The sequence below is a fragment of the Natrix helvetica genome, assembly GCF_964273705.1.
Source record: "Natrix helvetica genome assembly, chromosome: 6".
In the NCBI taxonomy this organism is placed as follows: domain Eukaryota; kingdom Metazoa; phylum Chordata; class Lepidosauria; order Squamata; family Natricidae; genus Natrix; species Natrix helvetica.
Window position 1 is genome coordinate 80,032,114 of NC_138553.1, and position 27,196 is coordinate 80,059,309.

At 43.9% G+C, this 27,196-nt stretch overlaps 1 protein-coding gene across 1 annotated transcript; it reads left to right on the top strand.

Moving 5' to 3' along the window:
* The first annotated feature begins 1,465 nt into the window (after window positions 1-1,465).
* PUS7 (pseudouridine synthase 7) lies at window positions 1,466-26,273 on the top strand. Its single transcript, XM_081957987.1, has 17 exons — window positions 1,466-1,554; window positions 2,985-3,044; window positions 3,817-4,194; window positions 5,532-5,616; window positions 6,302-6,403; window positions 7,032-7,176; window positions 11,582-11,693; window positions 13,547-13,624; window positions 14,089-14,217; window positions 14,398-14,523; window positions 15,739-15,800; window positions 17,408-17,568; window positions 18,970-19,096; window positions 21,004-21,105; window positions 22,184-22,313; window positions 24,310-24,401; window positions 25,519-26,273. The coding sequence occupies exons 3-17, from the start codon at window positions 3,842-3,844 to the stop codon at window positions 25,653-25,655; spliced, it is 1,941 nt and encodes a 646-aa protein (XP_081814113.1). The 5' UTR covers window positions 1,466-1,554; window positions 2,985-3,044; window positions 3,817-3,841; the 3' UTR covers window positions 25,656-26,273.
* The last annotated feature ends 923 nt before the right edge of the window (window positions 26,274-27,196 follow it).

Below are 27,196 nucleotides of genomic sequence, written 5' to 3' on the forward strand. Positions count from 1 at the left end.
CTTCTTGATTATTGGTCTAGTGTTAATCTTTCATGTTAATCTATTCTTATCTGGGTGTTAACTGCCGGCAAGGAGGTGTTTTGGTCTTTGTTTCCTTTTTGGCTTTTTTTTTTTTTATTAAAAGAGTTTTGTACAAACAGATTTTCCCCCTTTTCACCCCCCCCCCGCCATACAATATAAATCTCATACAAATGCTATACCCCCCAACCCCCCCACCAAAATTCACTTTCAAATATTATACCAAATACTTTGCCCCCTCCCCTCCCCCCATCTTAAAATAGATTACTCGTAACCCCTCTCCTCCCAACAAACACAATATAAATTTCTCTTAGATTAATAACACATTGATCCCATTTTCTAAGCTAATTTAACTCTTAATATAACTCTTTAACTCTTAATATAAATTTCTCCTAGCATAACAATGTTTCATTAATCCCATCTTCTAATTTATTCATACATATATATTGCCCCACCCTCCACCCTAACCCTCCCCCACCTTTTTGGCTTTTTGATTTTGAACTTTGATAATTATATTATTTTCCTATGGCAGTGGAAAGTAGGATGCATGACAATTCTCTAAATTCAAGTGTTCCTGACTTTGTTTCTAATTCAATTTTGATTCCATCCATCCATCCATCCATCCATCCATCCATCCATCCATCTATCTATCATCAATTTAATATAATATAATATAATTAATATAATTAATATAATATAATATAATATAATATAATATAATATAATATAATATAATATACTATAATATACTATACTATACTATACTATAATATAATAATACAATACGTTACGTTACATTACATTATATTATTATTATATTAAATGACTGTGTATATATGTGTATGTTCCAGCATAACTCTGAAATGCCTCGAGCAATACAGAAGTATATACAGTATACAGAAGACTAATTCTCTGGAAAAAAATGCTATGGGGGTTTACATTTGTGAGAGTGCGTAATACCACCTGAAAACTGAATTACACACTCTCACAAATGTATTAATCTCCAAAGGATTCCAAAGAAAAACAATTACCAACCTAATCCAAAGGGAGATTCCCCCCAAGAACCGAGACAGGTATCTGTCGGAAACAATGTAGGTTCTCCTGCTAGGGCAGGGGGTTGGAGTAGATGACCTCCAGAGTCCCTTAGAAATCTGTTACTCTATTATTTCACTCCACTTCCACTGTTGGAAGGGACCTTGGAGGTCATCTAGTCCAAACCCCCCCCCCGCCCGCCCAAGCAGGAGACCCTGCACCGTTTCTGACAAATGACAGTCCAGTCTCTTCTCGAAAGCCCCCAATGATGAAACTCCCGCAACTTCTGCTCCATTGACGGGAAGATCGCCCGAAATCTGCGAGGCGAGCGGCCCCATCCGATGCAACAGAGGCCCGGGCGGACCCGCAGCCTTTGCGCAGAAGCCCCAGCGTTGCCCTCCGGAGCTCCGCCTTTGCCCGCCCATGCTGCTTCCCTGCCCCGGAACGGATCTAACTGCAGGGCCGAGGAGGGCCTTCTCTGCCTCCCTCCACGGATCGAGCCGGGTAAGTCAGCGCGCCTGGATGGGCCCGGAGGAGGAGGAGGAGGGGGCGCCATTAGATCAGCCCAGCCGGGGATCGCCGCCGCGGAGGCTCCCCTTGCACCGGTGCCTCTCCGCCTCCTGAGGGGCCGTGTTGGTGGACGCCTCGGCGGAGGAGCCCTTTCCCCTGGCAAAGGCTTGGAGAAGGAGGGGGGAGGAAGGGGCGCTGAGTTGAGGGGCTTCTGGGAGGGCGGGGGGCTCCTACTGCGTTCCCTAATGGTGCTGGGTCTTCTTCCCCCCGGGAAGGATCAGTGGATTTTGTACTGTGACTGTTAATTCCTTTGGAAATCTCTATCTCTTGTCTGTCTGTCTGTCTGTCTATCCTCTATCTATCTCTATTATGCTACCTATTCATCTATCTATTTGTCTGTCTGTCTGTCTGTCTGTCTATCTATTTATCTATATTATGCTACCTATCTATCTAACATCTATCTATCTCTATTATCTATCTATGTATCTGTCTGTCTGTCTGTCTGTCTGTCTATCTATCTATCTATCTATTATGCTATCTACTTACCTATCTACCTATCTTTCTATCTGTATTATCCTATCTATCTATCTATCTAACATCTATCTATCTATCTATCTATCTATCTATCTATCTATCTATCTATCTATCTATCTATCTATCTATCTATCTATCTATATCTATCTCTATTATGCTTGCTATCTACCTATCTATCTATCTACCTACCTACCTATCTATCTATCTATCTATCTATCTATCTGTATTATGCTATTTATCTATCTATCCTCTAGCTAACATCTATCTATCCCTATTATTCTATCTATCTATCTATCTATCTATCTATCTATCTATCTATCTATCTATCTCTATTATGCTATCTATCATCTATTTGTCTGTCTGTGTATCTATCTATCATCTGTCCATGTGTTTATCTCTGCCATTCATCTCTCTACCATCTATTTGTTTCTCTCTCTCTCTCTCTCTCTCTCTCTCTCTCTCTCTCTCTCTAAATTTTTTTTTCTGTCTCTGTCATCTATTCATCTATCTACCACCTGTCTGTCTGTGTACATGTCTACATGTCCGTCCATCCATCCATCCATCTGTCTGTCTATCATCTGTCCATGTGTTTATCTCTGTCATCTATCCATCTATCTCTACCATCTATTTGTCTGTCTGTCTGTTTATATGCCTGTCTGTCTCTATCACCTATCTATCTCTATCAACTATTCCTCCTCGTAGAAGAAGACTGTATTTACAGTACTTTTAAACCTCCATGTGTTCAAACGTACCTATCAAAACTCAAAAGTGAAAAGCATGTGGGTGAAGATGTTCTGATGTGGAAAACTATTTGTGCCACATGTGTTTAGGGTGGGCGTTTGAAGAGCGAGGTGTTGGGTTGTGACTAATGATTTCTGTTTCTTCTTCAGAGTCCTTGGTTGTGTACAGAGCAGAGGAAGGAGGCTGACAGTGGCCTTGAGCCTCAGAAAGTGAGTTGGCAGGATTTTGTCTCCTGAGTGCTCCCTTGTCTGGCTTTTGCGTGCTGGCCTCTGCTTGGAATTTAAAGCCCAGGGTTTTAGGAGGGGGGAGGAAGGAAGAAAGGAAGGAAGGAAGGAAGGAAGGAAGGAAGGAAGGAAGGAAGGAAGGAAGAGGGAGGAAAGGAAGGAAGGGGGAGGGAAAAAGGGAAGGGGGAAAGGAAGGAAGAGGGAGGAAGGAAGAGGGAGAAAATGAAGGAGAGAAGGGGGAAGGAAGGAAGGGGAGAGAAAAGGAAGGAGGAAAGAGGGAAAGAAGTGAGGAAGAGGGAGGAAAGAGAGAAAGAAGGGAGAAGAGGGAGGAAAGGAAGGAAGGGGAGGGAGGAAAGGAAGGGAAGAAAGGAAGGAGAAAGAGGGAGGGAGGGAAGAAGAAGAGGGTGGGAGGGAGGAGAAAGAAGGAGGGAATAAGGAAGGAATGGGAAAAGAAGAAAAACAGCCCAAAAAAGGCCTGATAATGGCCTGGGAAACGGCCTGTTTTTTGGCCATTTCCAAGCCGTTTTCCGGTGCCCCAGCGCCCACAAAGACCAGCTGGTGTGCGCACCGAAACCAGAAGAGCAGCTGGCAATGGTGCACATGCCCACAGAGAGGGCTCTGCATGCCACCTCTGGCATGGGTGTCATAGGTTCGCCATCACGGATATATATTAACAGAGAGTGGCAGGTCCAATTAAAGCAAAAAAAAAAACCAAAACGTGGCATATACTCATCGTGTCTTTCTCCCCCTTCTGCAGGATTTCTACTTTGTATGCCCTAACCATGGAAACGGCGGACACGGAAAAGATATCCAGGAAGCGGGCCCATCCCGAAGACGATCAGGACGATGTGGGCGACGTTAAAAAGCAGATGTTCTCCGAAGAAGCCCCCCTAGAAAAAGCCGAAGCCGGCCTGGAGCTGCCAATAAGCCCCCCGGCCGAGGAATCCAAAGGGGATGCCATTGGGAAGGAAGAAAATCCAGGCCGAGGAGAGGAAGAGGAATCGGTAGAAAACGATGGGGATCACGAGCCGGAGAAATTTGCAGATCTGATGAAACACGGCTTGATGGAGCAGGATGTGGGCATCAAGAAATTCGCTAGTTCGCACAAGGGCTTTCTGGGAATATTAAAAGAGAGGTAATAGCGAGCGGGTGGACGAGAATTGCATTACGGGTAGGCCTCCATTTAGGACACCGGCTGGGGCCAGCACTTCCAGGGCCGTGGCCAACTTTACAGCCTTTGGGGTCACAATGGTTTGGTCGTCAAAGTGAATTTGGCTTCCCCCATTGACTTGGCTGGGCGGCGGCGGCGGCTCAGCGGCTAGGACGCTGAGTTTGCTGATCGAAAGGTCGGCAGTTTAGCGGTTCGAATCCCTGGTGCCACGTAACGGAGTGAGCTCCCGTTACTTGTCCCAGCCTTGAAGGGGTCTAAAACAGAGACTGAAAATGTGAGGCACAGAGGCCCAAAACGAGAGGCACGGAGGTCTGTGGCGATCCCTGCAGCCTGGAACAGCTGAATGGGGGTATTCTGTGAGGCCGATCCAACCACAATCAGCTGTTTGGGCTAAATCAGGCTGCGATAATGTGCTGAAGCTGACCAGGCTGTTTGCTGCAAGGATACTAGTCAGATGAATACCAATAGATGCTACTAGGCAGAGGCAGAATATTTTTTTTTTCTTGTTTTCCTCCCCAAAAACTAAGGTGCGTCATCTTCTCCGAAAAATATGGTAAATTTAACGTAGATGAATAATACGTCCCCTTCCATCTTTTCTTCCTCACCCTAATAGCAAATGTTTGGCATTACAATACAATACAATACAATACAATACAATACAATACAATAGTAGAGTTGGAAGGGACCTTGGAGGTCTTCTAGTCCAACCCCCTGCCTAGGCAGGAAACCCTATACCGTTTCAGACAAATGGATATCCAACATCTTGTTAAAGACTTCCAGTGTTGGGGCTTTCACAACTTCTAGAGGCAACTTCTGTTCCACTGATTAATTGTTCTCACTGTCAGGAAATTTCTCCTCAGTTCTAAGTTGCTTCTCTCCTTGATTAGTTTCCACCCATTGCTTCTTGTTCTACCCTCAGGTGCCTTGGAAAATAGCTTGACTCCTCCTTTGTGGCAGCCCCTGAGATATTGGAACACTGCTATCATGTCTCCTCTAATCCTCCTTTCTATTAAACTAGACATACCCAGTTCCTGCAACCGTTCTTCATATGTTTTAGTCTCCAGTCCCCTAATCCTCTTTGTTGCTCTTCTCTGCACTCTTTCTAGAGTCTCCACATCTTTTTTACATCATGGCGACCAGAACTGAATGCAGGATTCCAAGTGTGGCCTTACCAAGGCATTATAAAGTGGTATTAACACTTCACGTTTCAACAAGTCTTTTGACAGACATATTCATGGCACTTTCTGGGTTGACTTAATTGACTTTCTGCGTTGACTGCATTGTCTTGTGTCTTCTATTAGATACTCCGATTTTGTGGTCCACGAAATAGGAAAAGAAGGAGAGATCATTCATTTAGATGACTTCTCGGTGCCGGTAGATAAGGAGGTAAATTTTCTTTCCGCTGCTCCTGTAATAAAATAAACTTTAAACCAGAAGGTGCTTCCCTCCCCCACCAGAAGGCAAATGGAGTGTCTTTGTTTTTTCCTTTTAAAACGTTTCACTTCTCAACTCTTCAGTTCTACTGAAGCGAAGTTTTCAAAGGAAAAAAATCCTAAGAAAATCCAGTTTCCTTTTGGAAAAAGCGTCTTTGGGGACAACTTGACCTGGGTGATTGAAAATCTCCACAGACATTTAAAAGTCAGTACAGCACAGGCTAAGACACTGAGCTTGTCGATCAGAAAAGTCAGCAGTTTGGCGGTTCGAATCCCTTGTGCCACGTAACGGAGTGAGTTCCCGTTACTTGTCCCAGCTTCTGCCAACCTAGCAGTTCAAAAGCACATAAAATCTCAAGTAGAAAAATAGGAACCACCTTTGGTGGGAAGGTAACAGCGTTCCGTGCCCCTTCGGCATTTAGTCATGCTGGCCACATGACCACGGAGACGTCTTCGGACAGCGCTGGCTCTTCGGCTTTGAAACGGAGATAAGCACCGCCCCCTAGAGTCGGGAACGAGTAGCACATATGTGCGAGGAGAACCTTTACCTTTACCTTACAATATTAAAACCTGTATTGATGAAACATTCAGGTTTATTATTTATTTATCGTGTTTTCATATATATATATATATACTAGGATCCTCCTGAAGAGATCTTTACAGTGTTATCCCCCGAAGAGAAACAGCGCCTGGAAGACCTCCAGCTGTTTAAAAACAAAGAAAGCAGTGTTTCCATTGAGGTACAAAATATAACATTATATTTCAAAATATGATTTCTCTTCCGATTAATTCAGGCGAAAGCTGTACAGTAAATGCAAACAATTGAGAATGGGTTTTTTTTTCCCCCTAAGAAACTGCGAAGGCGGATGTGAGTCATAGAGGAGATGCAAAACTTGTAGGTGTGAGTTTTGGAGCATGTCTACATTAGGTATTAAGCCTGTTAAGCGATATTTATTAGCAAGAAAACAGAATAGAGGCATTTTGCCCTTTGAATTGCAAATCAGATTAATGCCCTTAGTATTCCTTCTATGGGCCACTTGCTGAGTGTACTCTGTTAGAAGATTTACAAAAAAGATTTTCTGCTTTTGAAGGGGGGGGAAATAGGGGCCTGTCTTATTTTCGGGGAAACACGGTAGTCCCACCTTAAGCAGAAAAACCAGCTGTGGCCAGTCACAATCTCTCAGTCCAACAACCCACCTCACAGGGTGGTTGTGGGGAAAAAGAAGAGGAGGAAGTGGTATTATATGTCCACCATCTTAAATTATTTGTAAAAATGATAAATTCCACTCCGTGTATACTGCTTTTGCTTAGGGAAACATGGTATAACCGGAGTATTTACTTCTTGTTGCTTTTGTCGTTGCTGCGTAGGTCATTGAAGACACCAAAGAAAAAAGGACAATTATACACCATGCTGTGAAATCTTTATTTCCAGGATTAGAGACCAAAACAGAGAACCAGGATGGGAAAAAATGCATTGTTGCTTATCACGCGGCTGGGAAAAAATCACTTGCAAGTGAGTTTTATGGCTACCATTTTTTTTTTAAAAAAGCAAAAAGCAGGTTAGTAAGTACTGAGTGCATCTCATGGATGTATCTAATTATTTGGAGACACTTCCAAAGAATTTGAGTAAAGGCTCCAGGCATGTTCCTAACTCAGCAGAATGACATCTGCTCGTTAGCGGGACGCTTAAAACCAGCTGCAACTATTTTTCGGGCTCCCGCAGACGCAAGCGGTCCTTGACCTACGACCATTCATTTACTGACTATTCAGGGAAGGGGTGAAATGCTCTGAAGTCTGCTACCGGTTCACTTCGCTACCGGTTCGCTTCGTACGCGCATGCGTGCCATTCGCCCGAACTGGTAGTAAGTGCTACTGATTCGGGCAAACCGCTAGTTCCAACGATTAGCTGTGCTGCGCATTTTTTTTAAAAAAACGTTTTTTATTAAACATGTTCAAGTTTAAAAAAGAACAAGAAAAAAAAATACAAAAACAAGTACAAAACAGATAAAAACACAACATAACAATTGTAATATACTTTTAGAGCTTCCCGTATCAGCATGTATATTCTGCTTTTGTAGTTTACTATTATTCCATTATTGCCTTTTCATAGTTTTTAACAATTCTAACGGTAATGTAATCCTTATATTATAATATAATAGTAGAGTTTTCTGATAGACCTTTTTATAGATTTCTAATCGCGCGGCGCAGCTTATTGTCGCACAGCTGACCAGTTCACCTTAACGGGTAGTATTTTTTTTACTACCGGTTTGGGCGGACTGGGAGCATTTTTTACTACCCGTTCGGGCGAACTGGTCCAAACTGGTAGGATTTCACCCCTGGTTCAGAGTTACAACAGCACTAGAAAAACGTCAGTAGTGACCATTTTTTCTCACTTAAGGACCGTTGTGGCATCCCCATCACCCGTTGCTCTTCCGGGTTCTGGCGCATCCAACAGCTGCTCTTCGTGTGCGCATTGCTCTTTTCGTTTCCGGCACACGCACTCTCCCGTTTCGGCTCTCAGTGCTGAAACGTTTCACCAACACTGCTCTAGACCGTAGATTGATCTCCAGACATCTCCAGCTTGCAAACCATGTTAATTTTCAGCAATGGCGCAATAAGCGTTATCCAAACAATACACTAGCCATCCTAGCTTATTAGGGCTTTGGTGCTGGATACCACCAAATAACCACTATCTGTCTCATCCACCTTACCTGCCCATGCTTTAAAAATGTAGCCTCGAGCCCCTCCCACAAAATGAATTACGTCGCCTAGTTAATTACAATTCAGAATGTAGTCCCGAAATATCAATATATCATGGGGCAAAGGTAATTGCGTCTCGCGTAGCAGCGTATGTGGAGATGTGTCTGCATGTATTTGCATGGGGCATGTATGTTTGCAGATGGAAACTAAACCTTAAAACCATGCTCTCCATCTTCGGTGGCTCACCTGTATGGGTCAGCTTTTTGGAATGGGATGCTATCACATGCAAGGCCCTTCGGACACTGCCTACATTTCCCCCTGGTTATCATAGACATAAATAAGATCAGGACTTTGATTAAATAGGCTCGCTCTGTTCTGAATTCAAAGTCTGTTCTAAATGCTTAGGATACCGTATTTTTCAGACTATAAGGCGCCCCGGTGTATAAGACGCACCATGATTTTGAAGAGATAAGTTTGGGGGAAAAAAAAGTTTTTGTACTCTGTAGGCCTCCCATACCCTCTGCACGCCTCATTTTTTGCAAAAAAAAAAAGGGGGGGGGCATGCTGAGCTTCGGGAGGTTTGTAGAGTGTTCCTTGGGGGGGGGGAGGAACAAGGAAAAAAGTCCCGTTTTTCACAAAAACGGCCCGTTTTTTGCAAAAAAAAAAAAAAAGAATGTGTAGAGATTTTGGAACGCTTGTAAAGTGCTCCTGGGGGTGGGGTGGGGTGGGAACAGCATGTTTTTGCTCTTCTTTTTGCCCTCCCCAGCCCCCAGGAGCACTTTGCAAGCCTCCCAAACCCTCTGCACATCCATTTTTGCAAAGCCGGGGGGTTCGAAATGCGAAAAAGCTGTATTTAGTGTATAAGATGCACCCAGATTGTCACCCTCTTTTTTGAGGGAAAAAGGTGCATCTTATACTCTGAAAAATACGGTACTTAATCTAATGTCTAGTCTAAGGAAAGAAGAACTGGGGCAGGGGTCAGCAACCCGCTGCTCCGGAGCCGCATGTGGCTCTTTTATCCCTCTGCTGCGGCTCCCTGCCGCTGGTGGGCTCCACAATTGATAGGGCTTTCGGTTAGGAGAGATAGAGGAAAAAGGATGCTGCACAAGGAGGAGACATTATGATGGGGGGCCAGACTTCGGGTCAACTCCAGAATTGAACCGGGGGTGGGTGGGTCCGGTTAGAACTTTTGTGGCTCTTTGAATGTTTAAAGTTGCCGAACTAACATGATACCAGCTTTCTAATATTTGAGGGGCTGTTACCAAGGAAAGGAGATGGACCTATTCTCCAAAGCACCTGAGGGCAGGACAAGGAGTAACTGATGGAAACTTACCAAGCAACCTAGAACTAATGTGAAATTTCCTGACACTGTGGACAATTATCATATTTTTCGGAGTATAAGACGCACCCTTTTCCCTCAAAAAAGAGGCTGAAAATCTGGGTGCGTCTCATACACTGAATACAGCATTTTTTGCCTCCCGAAACCCTGCCCCCTTCGTCAAAATGGCCATGCATAGCCTTTAGGAGGCTTTCAGAGAGCTCCTGGGGGCTGGGGAGGGCAGAAATGAGGGGAAAATGGGCCGTTTTTTGCTCATTTTTGCCTCCCCACCTGAGCACTCTATAAGCCTCCAAAAGGCTATGCATGCCCTTTTTTTTTTGACAAAAAACGGGGCCATTTTCACGAAAAAGGCACCCCCCAGGAGCACTCTACAAGCCTCCTAAAGACTATTAATGCCCTTTTGGGTGGGTGGGGGGAACGGGCTCATTTTTGCGAAAAAACAGGCTGTTTTTGGGAGGTCTGCAGTGTGCAAAAACTTTTTTTTTAATTTGCCTCTTCAAAATCTTAGTGCGTCTTATACTCCGAAAAATACGGTAATCAGTGAAAAAGTTTGCCTCCAGAAGTTGTGGGAGTTTTTAAAGAGGAGACTGGACAGCCATTTTTCTGAACTGATAATAGGGTTTCCTACCTGAGCAGGGGGTTGGACTAGAAGACCTCCAAGGTCCCCTCCAATTCTGTATTTGGTAATGCCCTCAGTGTTTTTTGTGGCCTGTGTCGCCGAAATTCTCCATTCCTTCCCTTTGCCCCTGCACGCTCCATTCTCCAAGCAGCTGTCAGTCACCCAACGAACCTCGGAATGCTCCAGACATTGTATAGCATACAAACCATAAAACGCGCATGTTTCCATCCGAAACGCTTCAGTAGCCAAACAGGAGTAAAATGAAAACTTGCTCTCTTATGCTCTTTATCCTATGCTTGTGATCAGAAGCCAGATCGTCAACAGGTAAGGGAATAACGGGCGTTTCATCGAAGCCGAAAATGAAATGCCAAACAAAGTGATGCTAAGTGAGAGAAGTTAAATAGTGAAGGATTTGAAGAAATAAATAACAAAGATATAAATGCATGGGCTATCCGGGACTTCCCAATTTCATTCAGAAGTAAACCTTTTATTCTTAATTTACAGTTAGGTACCTGTGTGCTAGTTAAACAAATGTAAGAAAACAGCTTGGGAACTCACTAATTAGAACTGGGATTTATTTTCTATATATTTAAATATGGCTCTGTGTGTGTGTGCGTGTGCATGTGTTCCAGCATAACTGGAACGCTTTGAGCAATTTCAACTAAACTTGGTACACAGATGACTTACTCTCTGGAAACAAATACTGTGGGGGTAAGACACCCCTAATACCTCCTTGGTGTGTGTGTTCTGTTAAGATACAGCCTGTTGTGCCTTAAAACGGCTTCTGCCGTACTGCCTTAAAATGGCTTCTACTATACAGTGCTGTGGAGTTGCCATGGTAACGGCTTCACAGTACTCGACAAGGCGGCTCCCTCTGGTAAGAAATTGTGGCAACGTTCGTGGAAGGAGACCATATATATGGCGTTTCTCAACCATTGCGACTTGAAGATGAGTGGACTTCAACTCCCAGAATTCCCCAGCCAGCATGGGGAATTCTGGGAGTTGAAGTCTACTCATCTTCAAGTCAGCATGGTTGAGAAACATTGATATAAGCAAATAATTGCTGACAAACATCCTGGGATATTTTCCTGGGATGCAAATGAGACCCCAAAATCGCCCCACCCCTTTCAAGAGGCAGATGGCCCGGACCAGAGTCAACCCCCCTCCCCCCCCCCGGATTTGCAAATGTCACTTGTTAGAAAAGAGTGGCATTTTTCACGCATTAACATTTTTGTGTCTTTCCTGTTTTCTTTGCCAAAGATCCGAGGAAACATTCCTGGCCTAAGTCTAGGGGAAATTATTGCCATTTTGTCTTATATAAAGAAAACAAGGATACCATGGACGCCATCAACGTGCTCTCCAAATATTTAAGGTGAGTAGTGTTTAGGGAAGAGAAAGAGAGGCCCACCTTAACATATTGTATTTATTAAAATTTATACGCCGCCTGTCTGTCTATCAAACAGCTCTACCAAGGTCCTTGTTTGTAGTACATGGTAGAAATCGCCTCCTTTAGAATAATTTCCTCAAGGAACATTGCAGGAGATTGAGGGTAGAATGTCTGTCTCTTTATTTTTTTTCAATTTATGTTGGATCTACATATCAGTACGGTATTTATTACATCAGGGCATATAGGTAGTCCTCAACTTACAACCACAATTGAGCCCAGCACTTCCGATGCGAAGCGAGACCCTTGCTAAGCGAGTCTTGCGCCATTTTACGGCCTATCTTGCCACCGTCGTTAAGTGAACCGCCGCAGTTGCTAAGTTAGTAACACGGTGGCTAAGTGAACCCAGCTTCCCCAACTAACTTTCACTTGTCGGAAGGTCGCAAAAGGGGACCGCGAGATTACCACCATCATAAATACGAGGAGCCGGTTGCCAAGTGGCTAAATTTTGATCCCGTGATCATGAGGATGCTGCCACGGTCGTAAGTGTGAAAAAGAGTCATAGGTCAAAGGTTGAATCGTGGCAACTGGACCAAAGTTGTTGCCATGATTCAATCTTGAGACCCCTTTGCCTGGATGATTGAATCCTCATTGACATGCAGTCAATGGTTCCTTTTTTCAGTGCCATTCAGAGATGGGCTGCAGTCGGTTTAGATCGGTTCGAGCCAACCGGTACTTCCAACCACTGTCTGGGCCCGCCCCAGTGCCAGGGGTAAAATGCTCTGAAGTCTGCTACTGGTTCGCTACCGGTAGGCTTCGTGCGCATGCGCACCACAGGTGCTCCTACGCAGCGCTGAAAAAGGAGAATAAAGAAGCCTTTTCTGTGTCTGCAGAGGTAAGTAGAACAGCGGGGCGGGGAAACAGCTGTGCCGCGCGACTTAGATTTGCTAGAAAGCAGGATTTTCTGCTTTCTAGCGAATACAAATCGTGCGGCAGAGCTGATTGGCACATAGCTGATCGTCGGCACTACCCGTTCGCCCAAACCAGTAGTAAAAAATGCTACCAGTTTGAGCGAGTAGTTCCAATGATCAGCTGTGCGACAATCAGCTCTGCCCCGCAATTTATAAATTACGCAGCACAGCTGATCGTCGCTTAGCTGATCGTCGGAACCAAACCGGTAGTAAAAAAAATTCCAGGTGATCCAGTAGCATTTTTTACTACCAGTTCGGGCGAACTGGTCCAAACAGGTAGCATTTCACCCCTGCCTGGCGCTATCCTGTCCGTATATATCTCACTCTCTGATTCGCTCGCCCCGCTCACGCAGCCCACCTGATTTCCGTGCCTTTCCCGCTCGACTCATCGCGGCTGCCCAAGAAGGTGTGCTGGCAGCTGTACGCATAAAATTGCCGTACGTTTGAAGCCGTGCGGAAGGCGCACGCAGGAGCGATGCATGCGTACTCGCTCACATTTTTGGTTCCTCACTAGGCGAACCCGTTCTTAAATTATGTGACGCCCACCTCTGGTGCCATTGTAACTTCCAACAGTCACTGAATGAATGGTTGTAAGTCGAGGACTACTGGGATCAAATAAGTCATGGGCATTTAAAGGTGGATCCTTTCTTAACCTTGGTAACTTTAAGGTGTGTGGACATCAGCTCCCAGAAGTACCCGACCAGTTGAAAATTAATCCACCCATCTTAAAATTCTCAAGGATTGAGAAACGCATAACTTAAAGCATAATTGGTCTTAAATAAAATGCAGTGTGTATGACATGAAATGATACTTTTAAGATTCTACCCCCATTTATTCCGGCTAAACTTGTTTCTTTTTGTTTCTTGAAAGAGTTAAACCCACCATCTTTTCTTACATGGGAACCAAAGACAAAAGGGCTATCACAGTTCAAAAGATAGCTGTTTTGAAGTAAGTAAAAAAAAAAAAAGAAGAAGGATAATCTTTAATTAAACTGGTTCAACTGGTTTCTACAGTGGGATCCCATGCTGCAAATCGGGAGCAGATTCAATCGTAATATTTATTTGGCCATTTGCGTCGCGTTCACCAAGTGCAGAAGTGAGATGAAGGGGTGCAGAATTGTCCATTTCTAAAGATGCCAATCAATCAGAATAGAGCTGGTAGGGACCATGGAGGTTTTCTAGTCCATCCCTCTGCTGAAGCACCATTTCAGACAAGTTTACCATCCAGTCTTTTCTTAAAAACTTCCAGCGAATGGAGCACTCACAACTTCTGGTGGCAAGCTGTTCCACTGTTTAATTGTCCCCATTGTCAGGAAACTCACTTTGTTAGTTTGGGGCAACTTATCTGGAGGGGGTGGGGGGTGGAATAATGGCTTTTAACCTATCAAACATTTCATTCTCTGCTTTTGATAGAATCACCGCCCAGAGACTCGCTCATTTAAATAAATGCTTAATGAACTGCAAACTTGGGAACTTCAGCTACAAGAATCACCCGCTAAAGTTGGGAGAATTGCAAGGAAACCATTTCACCGTAGGTCTCAGGTAAAAATGCTGTATTTCTGAGTTCATTGGAAATCCCCGACCTCCGAAAAGTGGAATAAATCTCATTAACTAGACTTGCAATCCGGGGTGGGATTCAGCCTGTTCACTGAACGGACTTGTCTTAAATCTCATTACCGTTTTCTTTCCATTTCCCTCACCTATCCATTTTATTCGTATTAGAAATATAACAGGGACTGATGCTGAAGTTCAGCGAGCTATGCACTCCCTTAAGGAAACTGGATTTATTAATTATTACGGCATGCAGAGGTTTGGAACTACAGCTGTTCCTACATTTCAAGTGGGAAGGTAAGTTGCCCTTTTTGTAAATATACACCTGTCAGCTACAGCAGGGTAGACCTGATAAAAACCGAACAGCATATACGTAGGTTAGAAGTATATTTTTATTATAACAGCTACAGCGCAGGTAGTCCTCGACTTATGACCATAGATGAGTCTCAAAGTTCCATGGCCAAGCGTGTCGGTTCTTAAGGGAGTTTCCACCCCCCACCCCATTTTACGACCTTTCTTGCCGTTATCATTAAGGGAATCACTGCTGTTGTTAAGTTAGTAACCCAGTTGTTAAGTGAATCTGGCTTCCTCATTGACTTCGCTTGTCAGAAGGTCGCAAAAATGGATCGCGTGACACACACACACACCCCGGGACACTGCAACCGTCATAAGTACGAGTCGGCCAAGCGTCCGAATTTTGATCCCATGACCATGGGGATACCGGAACGGTCGTAAATGTGAAAAAAACAGTCGTACGTCACTTTTTTCGGTGCCGCCATGACTTCGATGGCCATTAAATTAATGATTGTAAGTCAAGGATTACCTATATTTTCAATAGGATAATCATAAAACCATGTTCTATCGTATCACCAAAAATTGGTGACCAAAAATGGGCCACAGGGAGGGGGCGCCACACACACCCCTACATCTCTTTTGGGGCCTAGCACATTTTCCTGAAGCTTCCTGGGACTAAAAACGGGCCACGGCGGGGGCAGTGCCCTCCCGCACTCCCCCCCGCCCCTCGCGCATGCGTGATCGACCTCTCTGCCCTCCGTGCATGCACACAGGTCTCCAGCATGCCCCCGCTCCTTGTGCATGCGCAGTAAAGACCCCAAAATCAGCTGGCCGGCGGGAGGCGTGCGCACATACACCATAGAGCTGAGCTGGGGCGACAGCTCGCGGGCCCACAGAGGGGCCTCCTCACTTGTGCCATAGGCTCGCCATCATGGCGATAGGAATTGCTAACTTTCAGCACGTTGAATTGTGACTTGATAAACTAACCACATTTTCTGGCACTACAGACTATACTTTTTTATGTTCATTTTCATTTTTGGTCTGTTTTTGCTTTGCCGTAGGCCTGTCATAAACTTTTCGTTTGGGGTTCCATGTCAACCTAAATTTTCAAAAAGTAAGAATTGCAGATGAGATCTCTTTTCTTTGCTGACTTTAGCGACAGAATAACGTGTTTCCTTTTGACGAATACAATCTCCAAAATGTGTTTGTTTTTCTTAGAGCTATCCTGCAGAGCAACTGGAACGAAGCCATAGATTTAATTCTCAAACCACGTCCAGGAGGCAAGTATTACATCCGAATATCATCTGAAATAAGAGTAACTACCGTATTTTATGGAGTATAAGACGCACCCAGATTTTCACTCTCTTTTTGGGGGGGGTGCTTCTTATACTCTGAAAAATACGGTAGCAAAAAACTACCTAGTTTGCTAAAAAGTAGGGCAGATAATCCACGGCTTATGGACACAATTGAGCTCAAAATTCCCCTTGCTAAGTGAGACATTTCTTGAGTTTTCTCCCCTTTTACAACCTTTTGCTGCCGCAGTTGTTAAGTGGATCACTGCAGGTGTTAAGTGAGTAACACGCTTGTTAAATCAATCTGGTTTCCTCTTTGACTTTGCTGCTCCAAAGGTCGCAAGGGTGGATCACGTGACCCCGGGACACTGCAACCGTCATAAATACAAGTCAGTGGCCGCACGCCTGAATTTTTAACCACATAACCACAATGCAAATCACGTGACCACGAAGGAAGGCTGCGACGGTCGCAAGTGTGAAAAACGGCCCCGAGTCACATTTTTTCAGTACTGTTGGAACTTTGAACGGTCACTAAATGAACTGTTGTAAGTCGAGGACCACCTGTAACAATTTGTCATTTGTCAAAGCAGATAGTGTTCGACTTACAACAGTTCACTGAGTGACTGTTCCAAGTTACAGCAGCACTGAAAAAAGGGACTTATAACTGTTTTTTAGACTTAACGACACTGTGGTCACGTGATTAACATTCAGACGCTTGATTCACAGGCATGACGGTCGCCGTATCCCGATCCCCTTTTGCGACCTTTGGATGAGCCGAGTCAATAGGGAAGCTAGATTCCTTTAACGACCAGGTTACTAATTGAACAACTGCAAGGATTCGCTTTAACATCTCCACTGGTAAAGCATCCTGGCCTGCTCTTGAGTCACCATAGGAAAAGGGGGTGGGAAACCAATGAAACAGCTCGGCAACAAAAGACAGATACAGATACCGTATTTTTCAGACTATAAGACGCACCGACGTATAAGACACACCATGATTTTGAAGAGGTAATTTTTTTAAAAAAGGGTTTTCATACTCTGCAGGCTTCCCAAACCCCCTGTACACCTCGTTTTTTGCAGGATAAAAAGTGGGGGGGCACGCAGAACTTGGGGAGGCTTGTAGAGTGCTCCTGGGGGTGGGGGTGGGGGCAAAAACGGCCTGTTTATTGCCCTCCCCAGGCCCCAGGAGAATTTTGCAAGCCTCTCAAACCTTCTGCATTTTTGCAAAGGGCAGGATTTCGGGAGGCCACAAATGCTGTATTCAGTGTATAAGACACCCCCAGATTTTCAGCCTCTTTTTTGAGGGGAAAAGGTGCGTCTTATACTCCGAAAAATACGGTCTCTCTCTCTCTCTCAAGGCTGAATCACAGGGTTACTTACAGCAGTCCGGAGGAAAGTGACCTCTACAACTCGAGAAATTGCCCCATTGGTTAATGTGATTGATGACACACCCGGGGGGGGGGGGGGAGAAGGGGGAAACAGGGTCATGATTGGGGCCGTAAATTACATGGGGGGTCAGAGCTGGCTTGTGTGGTGGTAAGTTGAGGACTACCTGTAAACAACTCTTTACCTGTTTCTGTCAAAATTGGTTACAGTTGAAAAAGGGTCCTTGGTAAAATGCCGAGAGGAATGGGCACGGACGAAAGACCCCGCAGCAGCCTTGAAGACCCTGCTTGAGAAAAGATGCGTGGAAGGCCAGTTACTCTGGGGGCTTTCTAAATACGGGCTGAAAAATATCGTGTCTGCATTCAACATGGTAAGGAGGGTTTTTAAAAAAATTTTTACACCCAGGTCAGTGTTAGAGCGGGGTTTGAAGATTCTTTCTGGACAGGCTACGAAAATATAGGCAGTCCTCGACTTAACGACCACACTGGAGCCCAGAATTTGGGTTGTTAAGTGAGACATTTGTTCATTTTGCCCCATTTGATGTCCTTTCTTGCCACAGTTGTTTATCCCTGCAGTGGATAAATTAGTCACCTGGTTGTTAAATGGAATCTGGCTTCCCCACGGATTTGGCTTTCGCAAAAAAGGAGATCACACAACCATGGGACCCAGCAACGGTCATAAAATATGAACCAGTTGCCAAGTGTCTGAATTTTGATCATATGATCATGGAGATGCCGGAAGGGTCATAACTGTGAAAGATGGTCTGAAGTCGCTTTATTTTCAGTGCCGGTCACTAAACAAAAAGACTTTACAAAATTGACACCATATTTCCATCACAATGTGTGCCATAATATTATGTGCTCCGTTTATATATTTTTACTACTAATATCCCTGCACTCTATGCTGTATGATGCATACATACACACACACACATCAATATGATGAATATCGCTGCACCGCCTTGAGTTGGGAAGCAGTTCCATAGGAGGAAGGCGTAGACATTTTGGTGAGGTACCGACGTTTAATACTGTAAGAAGCCCCAGATTGCTACTGAGTGAAGGAATGAAACGTCTGCCAATTTGAACTGAGGTAACGGAATGTGAGGCAACTGGCAGTTGGAACAGAGTTCTTTTCAGTTGGGGAGGGGGAGTAGAACTTCTTAGCATCAGAGCGTATTAATTACTGTATAAGAAATACTAACGATCTGATGGTCATTTTGAAAAATCCTTTCTTAGCGAGCACCTAGAAGCCAAGATGAACATATGGGCCAAATTTCAAGTTTGTAGACTTTACGGTTCTGGAGATTTCATGATGAATCAGTGGTATTTGGCTTTTATATATACACAAACAAACACACATGCACAAACACACACACATACACACCATAATACTCAGTTTAAAAAGAAGAGAAGAGAAAATACAGGGTACTTTTGGCTGAGGTAGAAAGAAAAGAACTAAATATTTAGTAAATATTGTGTATTCTCAAAACTAAATATAGCCTTTGTTTGTTGTTGTTATTATATTGGGAAAGATATTCAATCTGAGGAAAATCCAATTTGATATGAAAATTTGATTTTCCTCAGGAAATAACACTGCCATTGATGGTTACCACAGGTACGCCTTATCTGTTTATGCGCCTCTTTGTTTTATACATTCTTGCTGCATTCCTGTATATGATTATAGGTCTCCTATTTGATACAAGACACTGATTGAATAAATCAGTAAGTGAAGTGAAGTGTATGCAGAGGATAATGATACTTTTCTCTTACAGATAACAAGAAATTATCGTTTGATGTATATTCATAGTTACCAGAGTTATGTATGGAACAACATAGTGAGTCAAAGAATAGAAGAATATGGGCTGAGAGCAGTTCCAGGGGATTTAGTACTAAAAGGAGGTAAAATATTCACAATTCTTCAGGATCCAGATCGTGAAACCTTTGGATGCAGCTTGCATATTGTATGAATATTCAGATAATTCTCTGCTCTTTCAGCTTTGTTCTTTTCCTTCTTACTTACCTGGCAATAGCAATGAAAATTTTTTTAAAAAATTGTAAAATGGGGCAGAACTCTCTTAACAAAGTTCTCACTTAGCAACATACATTTTGGGCTCGGTTGTGGTCGTAAGTGGAGGACTCCTTGTACTGTACTGCTGATGGTCAATGTTACAAGAATCTCCCTGGATTGGCTGCAATCCCTTGGTAACGAGCAGATAAGGCTTCACTACAGGTAGCCCTCAATTTATGACCACAGCCAAGCCCAAGAGTTACGTCGTGAAGTGAGACATGTGTTAAGGGAACTTTGCTCACTTTATGACCTCTCTTACCACAGTTGTTAAGGGAACCGCCGCAGTTGATCACACGGTTGTTAAGCGAATCTGGCTTCCCCGTTGTTTTCACTCATCCAGAGGTCGCAAAAGTGGATCGCGTGACCTTAGGACACCACGATGGTCATAAGTATGGGTCAGTTGCTAAGCATCGGAATTTTGATCATGGGAATGCTATAAAAGTCATAAGTGTGAACAACTGTCCTAAGAGTGACTCTTTTTCAGTGCTGTTGTAACTTTGGTCACTAAACGAACTGTTGTAAGTCAAGAACTATCTGTAGTTTGATCCATAATTCTTCCTACCACTCCTTTTTACTCCCCGTGCCCCTTTAGCCAGGGATTCCACCACATCCTGCAATGTGGGTCAGAAAGAACAAAAGTTATTATAAGGATTAGGTTAAAGAAGCTTCCAGAACCAGTCGATCTGGTTTAGATGCTACACGGTGAACCCATTGAGATTTTCATCTATACATTGGGATTATGTAAACATATTACCAGAATGAGGGCAGAAGCTTCTGCTAATAGGTGCTTTTTTTTATCAGGGCAGCTTGGTCTACTCAATTATGGGACGGAGCATGCTGCTTCCAATTTCGCCTTTCAGCCCCACTCCAGGAGCCTTCGCAGGCAGTCATTTTCCTTATTTTTGTGTTACATTTATATTTAACCCAAAAAATAGCAATCACAAAAATTAACGTCTCCCCTGGTATAGCCAACAAAGTGAGGAGAGCCTGTGGCTTAGAGGTTAATACATCTACCTAATCCAAGGGTGTCAAATTCTATTTCATTGAGGGCCACATCAATGTATTTGACCTGGAGGGACGACGACTAGAGGAGGTGTGGCCAGGGGGCGCTCGGCTCAGCACCACTTGTGTCAGGGGCACCTGTGGTGGCCTGAGCGCTCTGCCTGCGAAAACAGGCTTCCGAGCTCCATTTTTGCCTGCGACGGCCTCCTGCAACTCTCGGCCAGCAAAAATGGAGCTCGGGGAGGCCACGTGCAGCCCGCCCGGGCTCTGTTTTCGGCCGCAACGACCTCCTGCAACCCTCTTCCAGCGAAAGCAGCCTCCCCAAGCGCCATTTTTGCTGGCAGAGGCACCACAGGCCAGACCTTTGCTGTTTCCAGGGCGGCCTCGTAGGCCAGAAGTATCCCGCTTGCCTTGAGTTTGACACCCCGTATCTGGTATGTAAGTACCCTGGGTTTCAAATCCCAGAAGGGTAGATCTAGCTGACAGGAGCTAAATAGCTTGAAATAGATCTATGCTAGTCTCCCTTTATTTCTTTGTCGGTAAATATAAATTTAACACAAAAATAGTTTCTGCTTAATCAGCTTTCCTCGGTTTGTTGTTCTGTGTTTAGCCAGTCTTTCTTAATTCAAATTGTGTTTGGTTTTCCTTTTCTCTCTTTTAACTTCTTTTAAAGAGCCGGTTGAGAAGGCTGGGAAAAATAATATACTATGGGGAAACTTCTCTTTTGACTTTTAAGGTACAGCTGTTCATATCGAAGAGGTGGATGTGGACAATTACACCATCCATGACGTTGTCATGCCACTGCCTGGCTTTGACGTGATTTATCCAAAGCATAAAAGTAAGAGCTTTGTTCAAAAATATGCCCTAATTGAATAACCACCCAAAGGGAGAAAATCGAGGAATAAATTCATTGATAATTCATGTACGATGGCGTTTATAACTTTCCGCAGAGGGGTATATTCATGTTAAATTCCTCGTTCGTTACTGAGTTTATGTCAGGGTGCCCACAGTGTGACTGTGTGAGACAACCCAGGGGCAAATACAGTAAACAGGGGTTCGAATTTAAATAGTGGTTTTAGCTAAAAGGATATATACATACATGTACTTTAGTCAGACATCAAATAAACAGAAATCAGCAATTACAGAGGGAGGGAGAGGGAGGGAGGGAGAGAGAGAGAGATAGAGAGATAGATGATAGATAGATAGATAGATAGATAGATAGATAGATAGATAGATAGATAGATAGATGATAGATAGATAGATGATTGATAGATGATAGATAGATAGATAGATAGATAGATAGATAGATAGATAGATAGATAGATAGATAGATAGATAGATAGATAGATAGATGATAGATAGATAATGCAACAATCCGGTCAAAACAAATTGAGTTTGAAATCTTACAGCACCTTCATCCTAAATCTTGATGAATTGGCTGGATTTTTCATTTCATCTTGATATTATTAAGATGGAATCTGCCAGAAGAAATAAAGCAATAAATTTAGCGTGCCTAATATCAATAGCATGCGAGGTAGGTATTTTAATAGTTATAATCTAACCAAAATTAAACTGATAAAAAGAGAATATTGGTAGTTTAGGGTTGAATGGTGGGAGCCATTCTTTGTTCTTGGTTGTTTCCATGCAGATATTCCATTACCAAACGTAAGTAGCATCATCGGGGCTACCAATGTTACCCATTCAGCACTGATGACGTTACATAGTTTGGTAAGGAAACAACCGAGCTCAGAGAGCACCAAGGCTCTTGCCTAAAAATAAAACTCAGCTGCGATGTAAAAAGATTGTATTTTTGTGGTAGAAAGGAGGTGCGCCTCAGCAGGAATGTTGCGATAATATTTTTTTTTACTCTCACTTGCGTGTTATAGTTCAGCATCTGCCCCCCTTTTTTTTGACAGTTGGAGAAAGCTACAAGGAAATGCTGGCCAGGGACAACCTGGATATCAACAACATGAAGCACAAAATCCGAGACTACTCGTTGTCTGGAGCTTACAGAAAAATTATTATCCGACCACAGAATGTGAGCTGGTAAGTAAAAAAATGCAGGGAAGTATAATTTATTCGATGTGCACGTTCTTGTTCCCCCGCCTTCATTTTACTGAGATATGTCTGAGGCAGTGGTGGGTTCTGGATTCCGTTCCAACCAGTACTCGGACGTGTGGGGCGTGCGCATGCATTGTAGCTGCAAATGACGCTTCCGCAAGCCTCCGCAACGCTCCAGCTGCTCGGCTGTATGCGCCGTGCGCAGAAGCACCGAAAGCTTTAAAACATGGTAAGGAGCTCGGGTGGGCAGGGGGACTCTCCGGAGCACCGGAACGGAACGGTATCCAGTGCTCCGGGCAGGCTCTGATACGCCCGTACCAGGGCGTACTGCCTGCAACCCACTACTGGTCTGAGGATTTTATTTCTTAGGTTAGGCCAGGGGTGGGCAACCTTGGCCCTTTTATGACTTGTGGACTTCAACTCCCAGAATTCCTGAGCCAGCCAGGAATTCTGGGAGTTGAAGTCCACAAGTCATAAATAGGCCACGGTTCCCCACTCTTGGGTTAGGCCTATATCAGGGATAGCCAACCTTTTTGTCCTCGTGTGCCGACACGCTTTGACACCCCCACCCTCGCTCTCCCCCTGCACATGCATGTAATCCCCCACTCCATGGCTCGTTTTGGGCCTAGCAGGCCTCCTGGGACCAAAAACGGGACGCATCCCCCCCCCCCAAGGTCCGTTTTGGGGCCTAGCAGGCCTCCTTGAAGCTTCCTGGGACCAAAAACGGGACACATCCCCCCCCCCAAGGTCTGTTTTGGGGCCTAGCAGGCCTCCTTGAAGCCTCCTGGGACCAAAAACGGGACGCATCCCCCCCAAGGCCCGTTTTGTGGCCTAGAAGGCCTCTTTGAAGCCTCCTAGGACCAAAATGGGATGCATCCCCCCCAAGGCCCGTTTTGGGGCCTAGCAGGCCTCCCTGAAGCCTCCTGGGACCAAAAACGGGACGCATCCCCCCCAAGGCCCGTTTTGGGGCCTAGCAGGCCTCCCTGAAACCTCCTGGGACCAAAAACGGGACGCATCCCCCCCAAGGCCCGTTTTGGGGCCTAGCAGGCCTCCCTGAAGCCTCCTGAAACCAAATATGGGGAGCAGGGGGGTGCCACACACGCTCACGCTCCCCGCCCCCCATGCATGTGCGCACGACCCCCCTGCCCCTGTGACCTCCCCCAAGCCTGCACAGAGACCCGAAAATCAGCTGGCCAGCGGGAGGCACACCCGCATGCGCGATGGAGCCAAGCTGGGCAACGGCTCACCTGCCAGCAGAAAGGGCTCCGTGTTGCACCTGTGGCACATGTGCCATAGTTTCGCCATCACGGGCGTATACAAACATTTGAGCTAGGCCGTTTCTTGGGAATTAATCTTTAAATTTTCCCACCAAACTCCCGAAGTCCAACTCCTTCCCTTAAAACTCTTTTTGTTTCCCCGCTGCATGTTTTGGAGCAAAAATGTTTCAAGTATGACATTTATGGAACCATTTTAATAACTGTTTTGCTACATACGATGGAATCATGTCATCTTGTACGGGTAGTTCTCAAGTTACCACAGTCCATTTAGTGACCATTCAAAGTTACAACGGCATTGAGAAAAGGGACTTACGACTATTTTTCACATTTAGGACTGTTGCAGTGTCCTCGTCCCCCTGGTCATGTGATCAAAATTCCGATGCTTGGCAACTGGCATGTACTTACGACAGTTGTAGCGTGATCCCCTTTTGCGACCTTCTGACAAGCAAAGTCAATGGGGAAGACCGGTTCCCTTAACAACCGTGTTACTAAACTTAACTGCAGTGATTCACTTAGCAACTGCGATAACGAAGGTTGTAAAATGTGGCAAAACTCACTGAACATCTGTCTCGCTTAGCCGCATAAATTTTAGGCTCAATCGTGGTCAGAAGCCGAGGAGTTCCTATAGAGCATTCAAGTTCTAACTTAAATGCAAAGTTTTTCATTGTGGTTCATTTTTAAATCTCATTGTATTTTTATAAAAGGGAATTGATTGAATACGATGATCCTAAAATTCCACTATTTACTACTGACTTGGATAAACTGGAAGGAAGAACACCTGCAGCTCTTGCAACAGGTAAATATTTAAATTAATCCAACATGGCATTCTGTTAGAGTGGTGCAGTGGCCTAGAGTGGGAGCTCTCGCGTCACAATCAAGAGGCTGTGAGTTTAATTCCAGGTAGAGGCAGATATTTCTCTCTCTGGACACGATGAGAATATATGCACAGGTACAGTATAGGTGGCACCTTGCTCAATAGTAGTAACTGTGTGAGGGATCTTGGAGTCCTAGTGGACAACCATTTAAATAGGAGGCAGCCGTGTGCAGCAGCTGCCAAAAAAGCCAACTCAGTTCTAGGCTGCATCAACAGAGGGATAGAATCAAGATCACGTGAAGTGTTAATACCACTTTATATTGCCTTGGTAAGGCCACACTTGGAATACGGCATTCAGTTTTGGTCACCACGATGTAGAAAAAATGTGGAGACTCTAGAAAGAGTGTAGAGAAGAGCAACAAAGATGATTAGGGGACTGGAGACTAAAACATATGAAGAACAATTGCAGGAACTGGGTATGTCCTGAAAAGAAGGACTAGGGGAGACATGATAGCACTCTTCCAATATCTCAGGGGTTGCCACAAAGAAGAGGGTGTCAAACTATTCCAAGGCACCTGAGGGTAGAACAAGAAGCAATGGGTGGAAACTAATCAAGGAGAGAAGCAACTTAGAACTGAGGAGAAATTTCCTGACAGAACAATTAATCAGTGGAACAACTTGCCTCCAGAAGTTGCGAATGCCTCAACACTGGAAGTCTTTAAGAAGATGTTGGATAGCCATTTGTCTGAAGCAGTGTAGGGTTTCCTGCCTAGGCAGGAGGTTGGACTAGAAGACCTCCAAGGTCCCTTCCAACTCTGCTATTGCATTATTGTATTGTATATCTGCTGAACAAAACTCCGCATTGGCAACAGGAAGGGCATCTGGCTATTAAAACAACTTGCTAGCTCCATTCAGACTCCACCCCGCAAGGGATCGTTAAATGATGATGATGATGATGATGATGATGATGATGATGATATCCTATGCAGGGACAGGAAGAGTTTTAATGTTAGCCTTGAACATTATTTTTTTAAATTAATATTAATTAATTAAAAGTTTTCATGTGCTAATCTTTCATGTTTGATTTTACTTATGTCAGGAGGCAAATACAAGGCTCTAAAGATGGAGTTCTCCCTCCCGCCATCTGCTTATGCCACAATGGCGATCCGAGAAGTGCTAAAATTGGACACCAGCATCAAAAGTCAATCACAGTTAAACACAACTTGGCTCCGTTAATCCTTTTCAGGGACCGGATAAGGTTTTTGACATGCAAAATTTCTTCCTCCTTTCCTCCTTTTATCTTATCCACCTGATTTCTAACTGAGCTGTATTTTTGTATTAGTTGAAAGGATGTTATTTTAGATTTGCTGTAAAAAAAAAGTAAATTTGTTTTTTAAAGAGTTTGAACAAATATGGTGCTCCCTACGGCAGAATTCAAATTACCAATTGGCTTTGTTAATGGTATTTAACGTTCAGAGGTGTTTCACTCCCGTATGGAAGCCAACAGACCTTCAGGAATATGGTACAGAGTAAAAGTAATTGCAAATACGTTTCATTCTGCAGTTCAGGAATATTAAATGGAATATGTTACCTTTGAAAACATATCTGTATCCAACAGATTTATTTTGCCTTAAGAATGCTGAAAAAGCCTGCTTTCACAACTATTGTTGACAAAACGTTCACCTCTTTTCCAGCTGCTTTTTAATTTGATATGTACTATTGTTAAATCTCTGTTTTTCCTAACATGCAAACTTGGAAAGAAGCCAACATGGTTTGGTCTGTTGCTGGCAACAGATTAACTGGGGAAATCTGCACCTTGACTTGACAGGATTAAATTACCCATTCTGAATTTGATTATTTAGCGTGTCTGAGTTTTATTTCCAAAACCTGCCAAAATACTTTGCTTCCTTTTTTTGTATTTATTAGTTTTTAATGGAACCATGTTGCTCAGCTTTATTGGTTTAGATCACAAATACAAAGGCTGAATTTAGGCAAAATGCTTGATAAACTCACTTTCATCAAATATCTTGACTACGGAGCAAAATCTGCTGTTTTTTTAAAAATGAACCAGATAGATTTCCCTTTGCCAAACGTATTCTCTAATCAATAGATGGGCAAATCTTAGGATGTGAGCAGCTTTTAAGGAGACTTGTGTATGGAAAATTATCACCGGTCCCAACTAGAACATCGCTTCCAGGGGCTAACACACAGTTGTCATAAAAAGGATGTATATCCAAAGAATTCTATAGTTCGTTCTAAAAAATTCATCACCTTCTCACTTCCTGACCTGTCAAAACATCTCATTGAAATACAAGCAGCAAAGTTGATAAGATCAGAAAATCAGCAAGGTCATTGTAGGAGATGGAATGCAGTGTTACTGCCACAGAGGATGTAAAATGGCCTCAGTGTGGCTGGAGCTCTGCATGCTGAGATAGGATGAGCGGTTGTGCTCAGGTGTGAACGGATGAGGTGTGTGGCATGTTATTTAGCAAAAGATTAACATCCCCACTCTCATGTTAATGGCATGGAGATTGCAGATCTCTTATGAGCGCTCTTATTGCATTTAGAATTAAAGATTAAAGACAAAAAGGTGCTTTGGAAGTGCGTATGCAGCATCTACAGTATCTATGGTTCCTTGGAAAAACTACATCTTTTTCTTGAAATTTCATTGGAATTTCCCTGGGGAAGGAAGGAAAGAAACATTTTTCAAGTTAATTTGGGCATATGAACACACTTTCCTTCCAAACTGAGAGTTGGATGGATAGATAAGATTGAAT